Source organism: Salvia hispanica, chromosome 4, assembly GCF_029641045.1.
Source record: "Salvia hispanica isolate PSC_SH4W2 chromosome 4, Shi_PSC_v1, whole genome shotgun sequence".
In the NCBI taxonomy this organism is placed as follows: domain Eukaryota; kingdom Viridiplantae; phylum Streptophyta; class Magnoliopsida; order Lamiales; family Lamiaceae; genus Salvia; species Salvia hispanica.
Window position 1 is genome coordinate 54,583,659 of NC_142695.1, and position 14,831 is coordinate 54,598,489.

The following is a 14,831-nucleotide window of genomic DNA, read 5'->3' on the forward strand; positions in this document are numbered from 1 at the left end:
AAATCAGATAATTTGAAAATCCTATATACAATATCTGAACGATCATCTGATTTTAGTCCCTTTACCCCAACAAATCTACTCTCCATATTCAAAAAATATAAACATTAAAAACGGCACGGGGTTTTAATGTATAATTGGTAAAGTTAGTAAGAAAAATTGGTAAAATAAGAGAGAGAAGAAAAATGAGAAAAGTAAGAAAGAGAAAAGTAGTGAAAGTAGAGTTAGTGGATAGTAGGGCTCATATCCTAAAATAGAAAGATTCTAAAGTTTATATTTTTAAGGAACGATCCAAAATGAAAATAGTTGTTATTTTTAAAAAACGGAGGGAGTAACAATCTCTGGCCACTTCGGATTACACGTAAATGTAATAAACAAATTTGGATAACCAATCGATCTATAAATAGTCATTGCATCTTAGTAATTCTAGATCATATATCTTGCACCGCCAACAAAACTGGAAGGCAGAATGATTCGTTTACTATGCATCGAACCATCTGTCTCACCTCGCAATACAGTCTCTGCCAAACCACTATACATTTTAGCACGTAATTTTTTCTGCTGGGTTCTAACAAACAGTAGTCGACCAGTCTCATCAAAGTATAAGCATCAACAACAAATTATTGGAATAAATCAATATTTAATTTGAAAAAATAGATTAAAGTACTTTAAATCAAATAGAAAAATTCAAATATACTTTAATTATAGAAAACGTTTTAGTAAACAACATAATAATAGAATCAATCACTATAGAATATACTCCCTCCGTCCCATAGTAAATGTCACACTTTTCTTTTTAGTTTGTTCCACAAAAGATGTCATATTTCCTCTTTTATAAAAAGTTCCGTCTCACATTAATTATTACTCCCTCCGTCCCAGAGAAGTTGGCATACTTTGAAAATGGCACGGGATTTTAGGAGGTTTTGTTTTGTGTGTTAAATGGAGAGAGAAAATATATTTTTTATATTCATGTGAGAGAGAACTTTTTCCAAAAAGGGAAATGTGACATCTTTTGTGGGACAAACTAAAAAGGAAAGTGTGTCAACTTCTCTGGGACGGAGGGAGTAAATTATATTCACTTTCACCACTTAACACACAAAATAACATCTCCTAAAATCTCGTGTCATCTCCCAAATGTGACATCTACTATGGAACGGATGGAGTATAATTTTATCTCTTGAAAATACAACATACATTTGACCATGACTAAAAACATGCCTTTTATAAATAGACCAACAATACTAAAATAACCTAAAATTTCACAATTAATATACTTACTTTAGTATAATTTAAGTTAAATAGATAATAAATAGTACCTATGGGTATATATCTTGAATAAAATATAATTAATAATTTAATTATTATATTAATTATATCTACAAATATTCATTATAATAATTTAGTTATACCACAATAAATTTATTTTACCAATCAATAAAATACAAACTCTTAAAATTAAATTTTTAGTTGGTTTGGTTGGTTTATTATAATTAAAATAAAAAAGTAATAATAATAATATTTTATAAATTAATAAATTATATAAGTATATTAAAAAGATTGATGAAAGCATAATCAAATATACCTTTAAAAATATACTCCTCATAAGCATTTATTATAATAATTTTTTAACAAACTAATCTTCTTCTGTTAATCTAATATTTTATAAATTAATAAATTATATAAGTATATTAGAAAGATTGATGAAAACAGAAAATTAGTTCATATTAGTTCACATGAATGAATAAATGAATTCTCAATCAATTCTACATCTATTTATCATTATTTCAAAACTTGTTTGGGAAGTCTCATTTGATTGGACCATTAATTTGGCCACTGCTTTTTTTTCCATTTTTCTATTAGTATAGATAAAAAATGAAAGCTTTGTTGCAGAAACACATAAAGTAATACTCCATCCGCCGGCTAAGATGACACATTGCTTAGCCGGCACGAGATTTTAGGAGTTATTGGTTAAAGTGTTTAATTGGAGAGAGAGAAGGGTGTGTGTATGTATTAAAGTAGAGAGATGGAGAAAGATGAATATTTTAATAGGCGTGAGAAAAAAGTGGTTAAGTATTAATTAGAGAGAGAAAGTTACCAAAAAAGGAAATGTGTCATCTTAGTTGGGACAAACTAAAAAGGAAAACGTGTCATCTTAAATGGGACGGAGGGAGTAAATAAATAAATGACACATCATCTATTACGCATCACTTTCCATTTTCCCTCCAAAAAGGGTGTTCTAGTAATTTAAATAAACTGTCCCTTTTAGATAGTATGGAAGTAAGGATAGATAGATAACTTCTATTTCAAATACTAATAATTTATAAATTTATTAATATAGCCCTCACATTAACTGCATTATAACTAATTAATTAATCAAATTAACTCCCAAAGAATAGCGTGCAATGTAAGCCTCGTAACTTCAGCCAGTTTTCTCCTGCTCTCTTGTTTCTAGTTTCTTTCATTCCTTATTTCTTGTTTCATTCGTTCCTTCTTTCTTCCCCGTTTCTTCACATTTGAGCGTTCACCAAACAATCAAAGCTTGGTATCGTTGCAATGGCAGAAGCAGTGGTGTCGATTGCTCTACAAACCATCCGTGATTTGCTATTGGTAGAGGGAAGGTTTTTAGCTGGTGTGGCTGATCAAGTCAAGGAGCTTGAGAGGCAGCTCAAAGAGATGAAGTGTTTCCTCCAAGACGCTGATAAAAGACGACATGAAAGCAGTACCATATCCAATTGGATCTCCGAGATCAGAGATCTCGTCAAAAGATCCGAATCCGCCATTGAAAGGCATGCAGCTTATCAAGTTTCTTCAAGGAGAAGAGGCCTCACTCAGTTCGTACGCAAATATTCCTGCATTTTGACAGATTGCAGCTCACTCCACCAATTAGGCTCTGAGATTTCACAAATTACATCGAATCTGGAGAGGATAAGCAAGGATATGCAAAATAACAGCATAAAAAGAAGCATAATCATTCATCCAAATGGAGAGGGGGAAAGCTCGACTCGAAACAATATGTCAAGAAAGACTTTTCCCTATTTTGAGATGGGAGATTGCTTTCTGGGCATGGAGGATGAGCTGGAGCAGCTTGTTCATTACCTAGGAAAAGACACTGAGGATCGGATTATTTCAGTGTGGGGAATGGGAGGGTCAGGCAAGACCACTATTGCCAAGAAGCTCTACAATGAGACGACCGACTTTGATCTCTCCGCGTGGGTTTGTATTACACAGCAATGCGAGAGTCGATCAGTTTGGGAGGATGTTCTGAGGCAACTAGAGAATCAGAAGAAGAATAAGAAGAGTGTTTCAAGTGTGAAAGATGAGCTACGAATAAAGGAGGAGGTTCCAAGTCTGAGCAACTTTGAGTTGATCGAGCGACTATGTGAGATACAAAGAGAGAAGCGATGTCTCATTGTTTTGGATGATCTTTGGGAGCTTTCTCATTGGGATGAACTGAAGCATCCATTCATTGTCCAAAATTTGCAGAGCAAAATATTGGTGACAACACGGAAACAAAAGGTTGCAGAGATTGGATTGGCAGTGGAACATGGCCTTTTACATATGGATGCTGCAATGGAACTACTAAAATACAAAGCATTTCACCATGGAAACATTCCAGGTCAATTTGTTGCTTGGTTTAAAGAACTTACAATCTCAGTCAAGCACCTTCTTACTGAATTTTACTAAATATTCAATTGATCGTCATTTATTATTACTTCAATATGCAGACTTGGCATTGGAAGAAAGATTTGAGAAAATTGGGAAAGAAATGGTGCATAAATGTGGGTATTTTCCATTGGCAATTTCTTTACTCGGCGGGGTTTTGAGGAAGAAAATTTCGATGGAGGAGTGGGAATTAGTTAATAAAGACATCAAAGAAGTCATATATAGAGATGAAAAGCAGATTGATGGAGTGTTGAGCTTAAGCTATGAAAGTTTACCCTATTATATGAAGCCTTGCTTTTTATATATGGGTATATTATTCAATGAGGATGAAACCATAGATGCAGGGCATTTGTATAAGATGTGGATAGCACAAGGCATGATTTCATATGAGAATATTGGAGACAAAGAGGACACTTTAATGGACATCGCTGAGCTATACTTAAGTGAGTTGGCCTCTAGGTCTCTAGTTCAAGTTGAAATTATGTTTACTTATGATGTCGCAAATAGAACTAGAAAATATGATACATGCAAACTTCACGATGTAGTACGAGAACTATGTTTGAAATTGGGGAAAAGGGAGGATTTTGGTGTGCAGAGTTTGGAATATCAAGGTGGAAAACTTAGTACCTTGATACGGGAAGCTTCCTCGCATATGAAAATACAACATTTGGCTATCCATTTCAGGAGTGAAGTTGAACACGAGCCTGCAGTCACTTGTGGAGAAGATACTAGCAAGCATATAAGGTCTCTTCGATTAACCAATCTCATAAATTCGAATGTTTTTCTGTTTCCTCCACAAAGTATGGTTGATCTACAAAAATTCAAATTGTTGAGAGATCTAGTTATCGTGGGATTCAAATTCGCAGGAGGAAAGTTACCAAGAGGAATCACTAATCTTGTTCACCTTAGAAGTTTGTGTTTACAAGGATGTGAACTTGATAAGCTACCGTCATCCATTAGGAATTTGGTATACATTGATACCATCGATTTAGCAAATACAATGAATGTTGAAGTTCCAAATGTTTTGCAGGAGATGCTGCGATTAAAACACTTATATTTTCCTTTATATGGAGATGAAAAGATTGGAAATTATCGAGTAAGATTGGATGAGGGATTAGATGGGTTGGAGAGTCTACAATTCTTGGATAGTAGATATCATGAATTAAAATGTATGGACAGAATGAAGAATCTCCGACATTTTTCAGCAAGAATACACGATAAAGAAAGCTTATCAGCCATCATGAAGGCCATTATGAAGTGGAACAAGATAGTATTTTGTAGAGTTTATATCGAAGACAGCTGCGACTTAACAAGTGAGCGAATGCTGGAGAAGGCTTTGAAATGTCCCAACCTTCATGGCTTGTGGACTAAGGCTAAGTTAGGGAAGGCGCTAGCAGAGTGCGAGAGTGACTTGAGAACCTCAAAACTTAGGTTTTTGAGCCTGTATGGGTCCGAGATTGAGGATGATCCAATGGGGATACTGGGAAAGCTTCCTTGCTTGATACAATTGGAATTAGGTCCACAGTCATTTGTTGGGGAGGAGATGACGTGTCCAGAAAATAGTTTTCTTCGCCTCAAGGAGCTAGAATTAATAGGCTTACCAAAGTTGAGGGGGTGGAGAGTGGAGGCAGGAGCCATGCCCCTTCTCTCCCAATTAAAGATCGAAGAGTGTTCTTGTTTGGAGATGATGCCTGAGGGATTGAGTGGCATTTCTTCCCTTCAGAGAGTTGTAATTAAACAAATGCCGGGATTGAGAGAAAGGGTATCACCATCAGGACAGGATTTCCACAAAGTCCGCCACATCCCTTCAATCATCATCGAGGACTAGTCTATACCCAGGTATCTCATTTCATGTTAATCTGGCATAAGATTTCTTTGTTAGAAATCTTGTTTGCTTTCATGTTCTTGTTTCTCTGTTATTCTGACTGGCTGAGTGGGTTGAAGGTGGTGGCGATGGTGTTGGTGATGTGGGAGTCTGTGCCATAAATCAATTACTTGAAGATGAAGGGGAATGGCAGAAATGATGTTGGTGTGCAGATTCAGCTTGTTGATGAAAGAGGATCTTATGCTGTGTCTTAGTTTTTCTTTTCTTGTTTTGGGGAAATGTGTAGATGCAAGATTATGTGCATTTGTATATATCTTCAATTAATTGTGTCAATTTAAGATTTGTTAGAATGTATATTGATTTATGTCTACAATGTTAAATAAAAAAAGATCAATTTAAATATTTAGTAAATCACTATTCCTACCATCAACTAATTTCGTATAGTACTCAATTAAGATTTGGTTCTGGTACAGCATTCATCTGAACATCAGGATTGCGAAACAGGTATTTCATTGTTTAAGAATGCAGAAAGTGTGTACAGATTCTTTATAGAGTATGCATTTTGTGTTACATTCAGTTTCCTCGCTCATCACACAACGTCAGCAGCTAACTACTACTTAACTAACAAACTACATGTAACTAGCTTCTCCCCATCTTTCCCCTCCCTTTCCATTTATGAGGTCCCCTTCATATATCATGTAAAATTCAACCTCAAATTAGCCCTTGCCATATTGTTTGCTTCAGTGAAACTCATGCATTTTTTGAACTCAGGCATATTTAATCACACAGTTATTCAAGACTATTCAATGGATAGGGCATAAAACACATGTACAGTTAATAAAAGAAGCTCCATGTTTACGACAAATTCCATGTCATATCTTGCAACTTAAAGAACATGAAACTAACCCTGTATATATTTGCTCAATCTGGTAATGGTTCGACCAACGTATCAACAAAGTTTATATATTGATCTAAGAAAAAAGGAAATAAAGCTAGAGATCATAAGAGTATAATCAGGGAAACTGGAAGTACCTGCAAGGAGGGGCCAAGAGTTTTCAGTTGTTACATTAGACGACCAACATAATTAGCTCGGGGGTATTTGTTCTTCAGCTGTGGCCACTGCACGAATAATTGATCAGCCATCCGTAGTTTGTAAAGAAGCAACCCGCTCAAAGATAGCCTTCTGACTCTAGCAATACTCTCAACATAGAAAATGGATGACCACCTGATCCCCAAAACCTGAAAGTTGCAGTATAACGTAACATTGTTCTGTAAACCCCAAATCAAATAAGGCATATATTGACGAGCATAGTTATGCAAACCATGAAACCAAAAGCAATGGCGCAAAGCGGTATACAAGTCCCAGGCCCATTGCACAAAATCTGCAAATGGGAAATATTGAGTGGAGCAAATAAAATAAATAAAACTACATGATCCTTGTCACAGTTGAGTGTATCAAGAAATCACAATACCACTTGAGGTCGGATTTTGATCATCAGCCATAATGCATGGGCTAAAGCAGCTAAAGTTGTGCCAACTGAAGTTATGTAAGACTGTCCAACCTCGCGACTACGGTAAATTTGCAAAAAATCTGAAGCGCATATCGTATCAGCTTCTGCCTAGCACATAAAATCTTGTCAGGGCATGGAAAAGTAGTAGAGTGTTCAATTAGTCATCAAAACCCAAACAAAACTAATTTATGGACACGTATAACGTATTCATAACGACCAGTGACCTTTATCCATGAGTAAGTGTATATAAAGTAATTAGCATATATACTTATCCCATGTACCTCACAAAAAAATCACAGTTCTAACTTCTATCCCAACGTCAAGAACAAACTACGTCCACATATATATCACGCATATTATGTATGTAAAACAAGCATAATTTCAATCTCATAATCTGACTAGTGTTCTCATTTACATCCAAACTAAACACACAAAGCACAAAATAATCATAATGCAATAGGAAGAATATCATATACGTAGAGTAGCTAAAGGTATTTTACCTTGTTCTTCAAGGTGTCCTCCATCACACAAGTTTTCTGAAGGCTCATGTTATCAGTGGCAGCAGCAATATAGCATCTTGGTTTAAATCTATCCATCTGCATAACACCTAATAGGTTTAGCATCTCTGCAGTGTGACCACCTAGATTTGGATCAAAAGGACAACTCAAAACGAGACTCTGAAAAAACAAATAACGGATGTAAATATGCGCCCAGCCATATCAAATTATCGCCTTATAATCAGAACTTCTTTTCAAGTATTACAAATTTTGAGGTGAAACTTGGTGGCTGCAATCATAGGAGACAATTGAGGTAGAAATTTGCTACCTGAACCTAGAATTATCAAGGTACTCAGAGGTCCTGGAGGTCTATTGTGTAATTGTTTGCTGCTTCGATGTATAACATACAAAATCCGGAACAAAAGCAAGGTAGAAGCGCCAATTATCAGCAAAATCGGAAAATTGAGGAATCCTACATAGGAAAAGAAACAGCTGCTTCCGTTCTCCATCGCGAGAATTTTGCTGTATCGCAATCATACAACGGAAATCAACAGCTTACCGAAATCAAACAAAGTAGAGGTTTATGAAGGAACACTATAATCATCTTTGATTTCAATAACAGTATTCAACTCCTTTCCGATTCATAACAATAGAGGATTTTACCTAATAAGCGTACCGTAAATGATGCGAAAGAGATCGGAATTGGCGGATTCAACGCGGCGGCGACAGCCGTTGCCGCGGGAGGAGAGTCAGCGCCGGAGGAGGGAGGGGATGACACGAGATCACTAAAAGATTACTTCATTTTTCCCCCTAAATCGAGCTGAATTTAGGACTAGAGTTCTGCCATTATTTCTATATTGAATTTGAAATTTATCACTTTCTTATAAGTAGTACTCCACTATATACTACTAGTATATCATTCCAAGTTAAAAATTGTTTTTATTGAATTAAATAAAGAAAAAATAAATAGAAAGACAAGCAACCCGCAAAGTTGTGGCTAGGGATGTCAGTGTAGCCTGAAAACCCGTAGAGTGGCCGAATAGCCCACCAAATTTATAGGATTCGGGTTGGAAATTTATAGATCGTTTAAATTAAAACCCGATTAGCCCGCATCCGATTAACGTACAATCCGTTAGGGCCAAACCCGAAAACCCGATGAGCTGGCCCAAAACCCCGATAAAATTTCTATTATTCTATTTTTCACTCCTAATTCGACACTTCATTGATTAATTTTATAATATACTCCCTTCGTTTCATAGTAATAGAGTTATTTTCATTTTGGTACGTTCCATTGTAATAGAGTCGCTTCCTTTTTTAGTAAAAGTCAACACAATTTTCCACACCTACTTTATTTTCTCTTACTTTTTTTCTCTCTCCATCTCTCTACCTTTTTCATTTTCCACTTTATTATTCCTTTACTTAAGCCTAACACAATTTTTCTTAATCTCCGTGCTGAAAAGAAACGTCTCCATTACTATGGAACGAAGGGAGTAGATAACTAAAAAATACTTTCAATTTTATATTAAATATACAAATTATATATTGAATTTTATTTAAAACTTCAAATTTACTAAAAAATTATTTAAATTTCTAAAACTTGCATTAAAATTTCAAAAAATATCTCAAATATTAGGATTTGAATATGTTTGTGATTGAGTTTAAACATATATCTAAAATTTATCATAATTAAATATTTTAATTTTATGAATATAATTAATTTTCATCATTATTTATTGGATTGATCGCATATTAATCTTATCGGTTAGTAACCCGATTAACCTGCTGGGATAACCCGAAACCCGAGCTTTAGGGATTAGGATTGAACTTTTATAACCCGAAAAAAAGCACAACTCGACTAGTCCGCACCCGGTTGACCCGTAATCCGAATAGGGTTAGTCTGAAATCTGGTGGGCCGACCCGATTGACATCCCTAGTTGTGGCGTCCTAAAAAGATGAATATGAATTGATTATGACAATTGCATGTAAAGTCATCAACTTTCAAAATAGTTTAGTTATTTCGGTCCTTTTGAAGTACTGGAGCGAATCGGGCAGGTGGCATATCGCCTTCATCTTCCGGAAGGGAGCAGGGTGCATAACGTTTTCCACGTGAGTTTGCTAAGACCATTTGTGCAGGGCGCTGCGTTGGATGCTATGGAACTGCCGCCGCTGTTCGCGAGGGGCCGCTCGATCTCTAGACCGCTGAGATGGATTGATTCCCGCAAAGTGTGGCGAGATGGGGCGGCTGTGGAGGAAGCGCTGCTGCAGTGGGAGGATGATGATGGCGAGAATCCGACGTGGGAGCCGTTGGACGTGGTCAGACGTCGTTTCCCGAGCTTAATCCTTTGAGGACAAGGATGTTCTTAACCGGGGGGAGTTGATACGAGCTCATGGAGGGACCTCGATGATCATCCTCCGACGGCAAGTAATATTGATGAGCGGGAGCAACGATTATAGACAACCTGCGAAATTATAACTTCTATTTCAGATAATGATTAATATAGCCCTCAAGACAACTGCATTATATTTAATGATTTTGAATTAAAGAAGCTCCATACTGACGACGAGTTTTATGTCATATCTTGCACTTAACGAACATCAAACTAATCCTGTATATAATTGCTTAGTCTGGTGATGATGTGACCAATAAACTTTATATATTGACCTAAGAAATAGGGACTGAGTGGCATTTCTACCCTTGAGACCCTTTAGTCGAGTGAATAGGGAGATGTGGAGTCTAGAGGGGATCCGTGGATATCGGCGTTGTCAGGGTAGAGAAAATGGGGCTGGGGTTTGGGGATGGTTTTTGTAAAGAAAGGATAGAAAAAGAAAAGAAAAAACCCGTGCTTCAATGAAATGACGTTTGAGCATAACCGAACGACGTCGTTTTTTTCCACTGCATATTTTCTCGATCTCGGGAAGTTTAAACCGGATTCACCCAAAATTCAACTAGTGAAGCGATTTGAAAAGAGACACATTTTAGTTATTACGTATTTGGTCATCAAACATTATGGAAGTAGCTAGAAGTCAATATAAATTTGTGACTTAATTGATGGAGTTTTATACTATTCCTAAAAAAATAGTGCATCATTTTCTCATTTAGAATGTCTTATAAAATAATACTATTGCATAAACATTTATTTGAAAAAACAAAAAAGTAAATAATCGCCATCAGCATGTATGTTAAACATAAGATAAGAATCACCATATACACTTAAGAAAAGAATAAAGTGAGATTAGTTTACTACTCGTAATATGATATTATGATGGAGTACCATTTTCATTGCGTGACATGCACAAGTTCTTAATCTATACTGTACATCCTCTCTTAATTCTTTCTTGTTTCTTCTCCCTTTCTTCACATCTGAGCAATCACTAAACAATCAAATTAAAGCTTGGAATTGCTGCAATGGCAGAGGCAGTGGTGTCGATTGCTCTTGAAACCATCCGTGATTTGCTATTGGAAGAGGGACGGTTTTTAGCTGGTGTGGGCGACCAAGTGAAGGAGCTCGAGAGGCAGCTCAGAGAGATGAAGTGTTTCCTCGAAGACGCTGACAAAAGACGACATGAAAGCAGAACTATTTCCAATTGGATCTCTGAGATCAAAGATCTGGTCTACAGATCCGAATCTTCCATTGAAAGACACGCAGCTTATCAAGTTTCTTCAAGGAGAAGAGGCCTCAGGCAGTTCGTTCGCAAATATTCCTGCATTTTGGAAGATTGCAGCTCACTCCACCAATTAGGCTCCGAGATTTCACAAATCACAACAAGTCTGGAGAGGATAAGCAAGGATATGCAAGAAAACGGCATAAAAAGAAGCATAATCATGAATCCAAATGGAGAGGGGGGAAGCTCGGCTCGAAACAACATGTCAAGGAAGACTTTTCCCTATTACGAAATGGGAGATTGCTTTGTAGGCATGGAGGATGAGCTTAAGCTGCTTGTTCATCACCTAGGGAAAGAAACAGAGGATCGGATTATATCAGTGTGGGGAATGGGAGGGTCAGGCAAGACCGCCATTGCCAAGAAGCTCTACAACGAGATGACCGCCTTTGATCTCTCGGCATGGGTTTGCATTACTCAGCAATGTGAGAGTCGACCAGTTTGGGAGGATGTTTTGAGGCAGCTAGAGAATCAGAACAAGAAGAAGAAGGGTGTTTCATTCATGAACAATGAGCCACGAACAAGGGAGGAGGTTCCGAGTCTGAGCGACTTTGAGTTGATAGAGAGACTATGTGAGATGCAAAGAGAGAAGCGATGTCTCATTGTTCTGGATGATGTTTGGGAACTTTCTCAATGGGAGGAGTTGAAGCATCCATTCATTTTCCAAGATTTGCAGAGCAAAATATTGGTGACAACACGGAAACAAAATGTTGCAAAAATTGGATTGGCAGTGGAACATGGGCTTTTGCATATGGATGCTGCTTTGGAACTACTCAAAAATAAAGCATTTCAGCATGGACCCATTCCAGGTCAGTTTCTTTTATTTACTTTTATTATTATTATTATTATTATTATTATTATTATTATTATTATTGTTATTGTTATTATTATTATTATTATCATGCCAAAAACCATGGGCTGGGGGGTTATTCAAAATTTGCATGTTGTAGCTGTGATACACGCTAACCTAATCAATGTGATCTTTACATTCGTCTTTGCTAATAACATTTTCATCTTAATTTTATTTCTCAACATTAATAATTGCTACTTCAAAAAAAATGAGCTAGAGATCTTCAAACTCAATTTGAATGGAAATTTTTTTACTTAATAAAGCAGAAAGAAGAAATAAAATCGAGAAAGAAGAAAAAATAAAAAATAAGGTAGAAAATCATAAAGAAGGAATCTAGCGAATGACTTGATACCGTTTGATCTATTTTCTATATAGAGGTTATAGTGAATGAGCAAGAATCGCCCATAAAAGCAAAAAAATTGAAGAAAGGACAAAATGTCCCGAAATAATGCAAAAGTCTTTCCATCGATATTATATCAATGTCCAAAGAGCAAAAGTCTTTCTAGCTAGAAGTATTTTTGTAAATTTACCATTACTTACAAGATTATGAATATATAATGATAAAACTATTTATTTTCAAAGTACTAACTTATTTTAAAGAACTTATAATCTCAATTCTAAGTCAAAAACCTTCTTGGTCAGTTTCATTACACTACAATTGATCGCCATTTAATATTACTTCAATATGCAGACTTTGCATTGGAAGAAAGAGTTGAGAAAATTGGGAAAGAAATGGTGCAGAAATGTGGGTATTTGCCATTGGCAATTTGTTTACTCGGTGGGGTCTTGAGACAGAAAAAATCGATTGATGAGTGGGAATTAGTAAATGAGCATACAAAAGCAGCCATATATGGAGATGAAGAGCAGATTGATGGAGTGCTAAATTTGAGCTATGAAAGTCTACCTTATTATTTGAAGCCTTGCTTTCTGTATATGGGTATTTTTAACGAGGATGAAACGTTATCTGCTTCGTATCTATACAAGAGATGGATAGCACAAGGCATGATTTCATATGAGAATATTGGAGCAAAGGAGGAACACACTTTAATGGACATCGCTGAGCTGTACTTAGGTGAGTTGGCTTCCAGGTCCATCGTTCAAGTTGAAATTCAACTTGATCATGATGCCGCAAAATATGATACTTGCAAACTTCATGACGTAGTAAGAGAACTATGTTTGAAATTAGGAAAAAAGGAGGATTTTGGAGTGAAAAGTTTGGAGTATCAAGGTGGGAAATTCAGTACCTTGCTACGGGAAGCTTCCTCACTTACGAAGATACAACATTTGGCAATTAATTTCAGAAGTGAAGTCGAGCTCGAGCGTACAGTTGCTTATGGAGAAGATACTAGCAAACGTATAAGGTCTCTTCAATTATACAATGATATAAATTTGGATGTTATTGAGTTCCCCCAACAAAGTATAGTTGATTTCCAGAAATTCAAATTGTTGAGAGATCTAGTTATCGTGGGATTCAAATTTGCAGGAGGAAAGTTACCGAGAGGAATCCCTAATCTTGTTCACCTTAGATGTTTGCATTTACATAGATGTGAACTTGATAAGCTACCGTCATCCATTAGGAATTTGGTATACATGGATACGCTAGATTTAACAGATTCAGTGAATGTTAAAGTTCCACATGTTTTTAAGGAGATGGTGCGATTAAAACACTTGTATTTTCCTTTCTATGAATTTGAAAAGGTTGGAAATTATCGAGTAAGATTGGATGAGGGATTAGATGAGTTGGAGACTCTACTATACTTGGATAGTAGATGTCATGAATTTAAATGGATGGAAAGGATGAAGAATCTCCGATGTTTTGCAGCAAGAATACACGATAATGAAAGCTTGTCAGTTATCATGAATGGCATTAGGAACTGGAACAAGATAGAGTATTGTTTTGTTACTATTGAAGGAAGTTGTGACTTAACAAGTGAGCGAATGCTGGAGAAGGTTTTGACGTGTCCCAATCTTTATAAAATGAGTATTGCGATTGAGTTAGGGAAGGCGCTAGCAGAGTGCTGGAGTGATTTATTGAGTTCAAAACTCAAGTGTTTGGATTTGATTGAATGCGAGATTGAGGATGATCCAATGGGGATACTGGGAAAGCTTCCTTGCTTGATAAAATTGCGATTATATCCGGAATCATTTGTTGGGGAGGAGATGCAGTGTCCAGCAAACAGTTTTCCTCGCCTCAAGATCCTAACATTGAGAGGTTTACGAAAGTTGAGGGAGTGGAGAGTGGAGGCAGGAGCCATGCCCCTTCTCTCTAAATTAACTATTGGAGAGTGTTCTTGTCTGGAGAGGATTCCACAGGGGTTGCGTGGCATTTCTACCCTTCAGAGACTAGTAATTAAACAAATGCCGGAATTGAGAGAGAGGTTATTGCAATCTGGACAGGAACTCCTCAAAGTCCGCCATGTCCCTTCAATCATCATCGAGGACTAGTCTGTACCCAAGCAGGTATCTTATTTCATGTTAATCTAGTTTCTTTGTTAGAAATCTTTATCTGCTTCATGTTCTTGTTTCTTTGTTTATCTCACTGGCTGAACGGATTGAAGGCAGAGGCAGTGGTGATGGTGCTGGTAATGTGGGGGTTCGTGTCGCACTCGTACATCAACCAGCATTATCTCGATGATTAGAAGATGAAGGAGAGAGACAGAAATGATGGAGGTGTGCAGATTCAGCTTGTTGATGTAAGAGGATCTTCTGCTGCATCTTATATTGATGCAAGATTAAGTGCATTTGTATATCTTTCATCAATTTTGTGCCAACTTAGAGTTGTTTGAATGTATATTGATTCATGTAGAAAATGTGGAATAAAAAAGATC

The 14,831-nt window shown here is 36.5% G+C and overlaps 3 protein-coding genes across 8 annotated transcripts; 2 read left to right on the top strand and 1 right to left on the bottom strand.

Moving 5' to 3' along the window:
- Positions 1 to 291: 291 nt before the first annotated feature.
- Positions 292 to 8,368, bottom strand: LOC125193564 (UDP-N-acetylglucosamine transferase subunit ALG14-like). Of its 6 annotated transcripts, none has more exons than XM_089057227.1 (7): positions 8,170 to 8,368; positions 7,822 to 8,015; positions 7,497 to 7,636; positions 6,958 to 7,104; positions 6,808 to 6,867; positions 6,518 to 6,724; positions 292 to 518 (listed from the first exon to the last, which is right to left on the bottom strand). In XM_089057227.1, the coding sequence occupies exons 2-6, from the start codon at positions 8,000 to 8,002 to the stop codon at positions 6,548 to 6,550; spliced, it is 705 nt and encodes a 234-aa protein (XP_088913353.1). In that variant the 5' UTR covers positions 8,003 to 8,015; positions 8,170 to 8,368; the 3' UTR covers positions 292 to 518; positions 6,518 to 6,547. The 6 variants fall into 6 exon arrangements, with proteins under 6 accessions (XP_088913353.1, XP_088913351.1, XP_088913352.1 ...); XM_089057225.1 differs by lacking the exon at positions 292 to 518 and adding an exon at positions 2,711 to 2,846; XM_089057226.1 differs by lacking the exon at positions 292 to 518 and adding an exon at positions 5,979 to 6,170.
- Positions 2,524 to 5,891, top strand: LOC125195442 (putative disease resistance protein At1g50180). The gene is made up of 3 exons (XM_089057229.1): positions 2,524 to 3,613; positions 3,723 to 5,499; positions 5,605 to 5,891. The coding sequence occupies exons 1-2, from the start codon at positions 2,551 to 2,553 to the stop codon at positions 5,486 to 5,488; spliced, it is 2,829 nt and encodes a 942-aa protein (XP_088913355.1). The 5' UTR covers positions 2,524 to 2,550; the 3' UTR covers positions 5,489 to 5,499; positions 5,605 to 5,891.
- Positions 8,369 to 10,875: 2,507 nt separating the features above from the next.
- On the top strand, positions 10,876 to 14,692 carry LOC125195443 (putative disease resistance protein At1g50180). Its single transcript, XM_048093590.2, has 2 exons — positions 10,876 to 11,962; positions 12,695 to 14,692. The coding sequence occupies exons 1-2, from the start codon at positions 10,900 to 10,902 to the stop codon at positions 14,446 to 14,448; spliced, it is 2,817 nt and encodes a 938-aa protein (XP_047949547.2). The 5' UTR covers positions 10,876 to 10,899; the 3' UTR covers positions 14,449 to 14,692.
- The last annotated feature ends 139 nt before the right edge of the window (positions 14,693 to 14,831 follow it).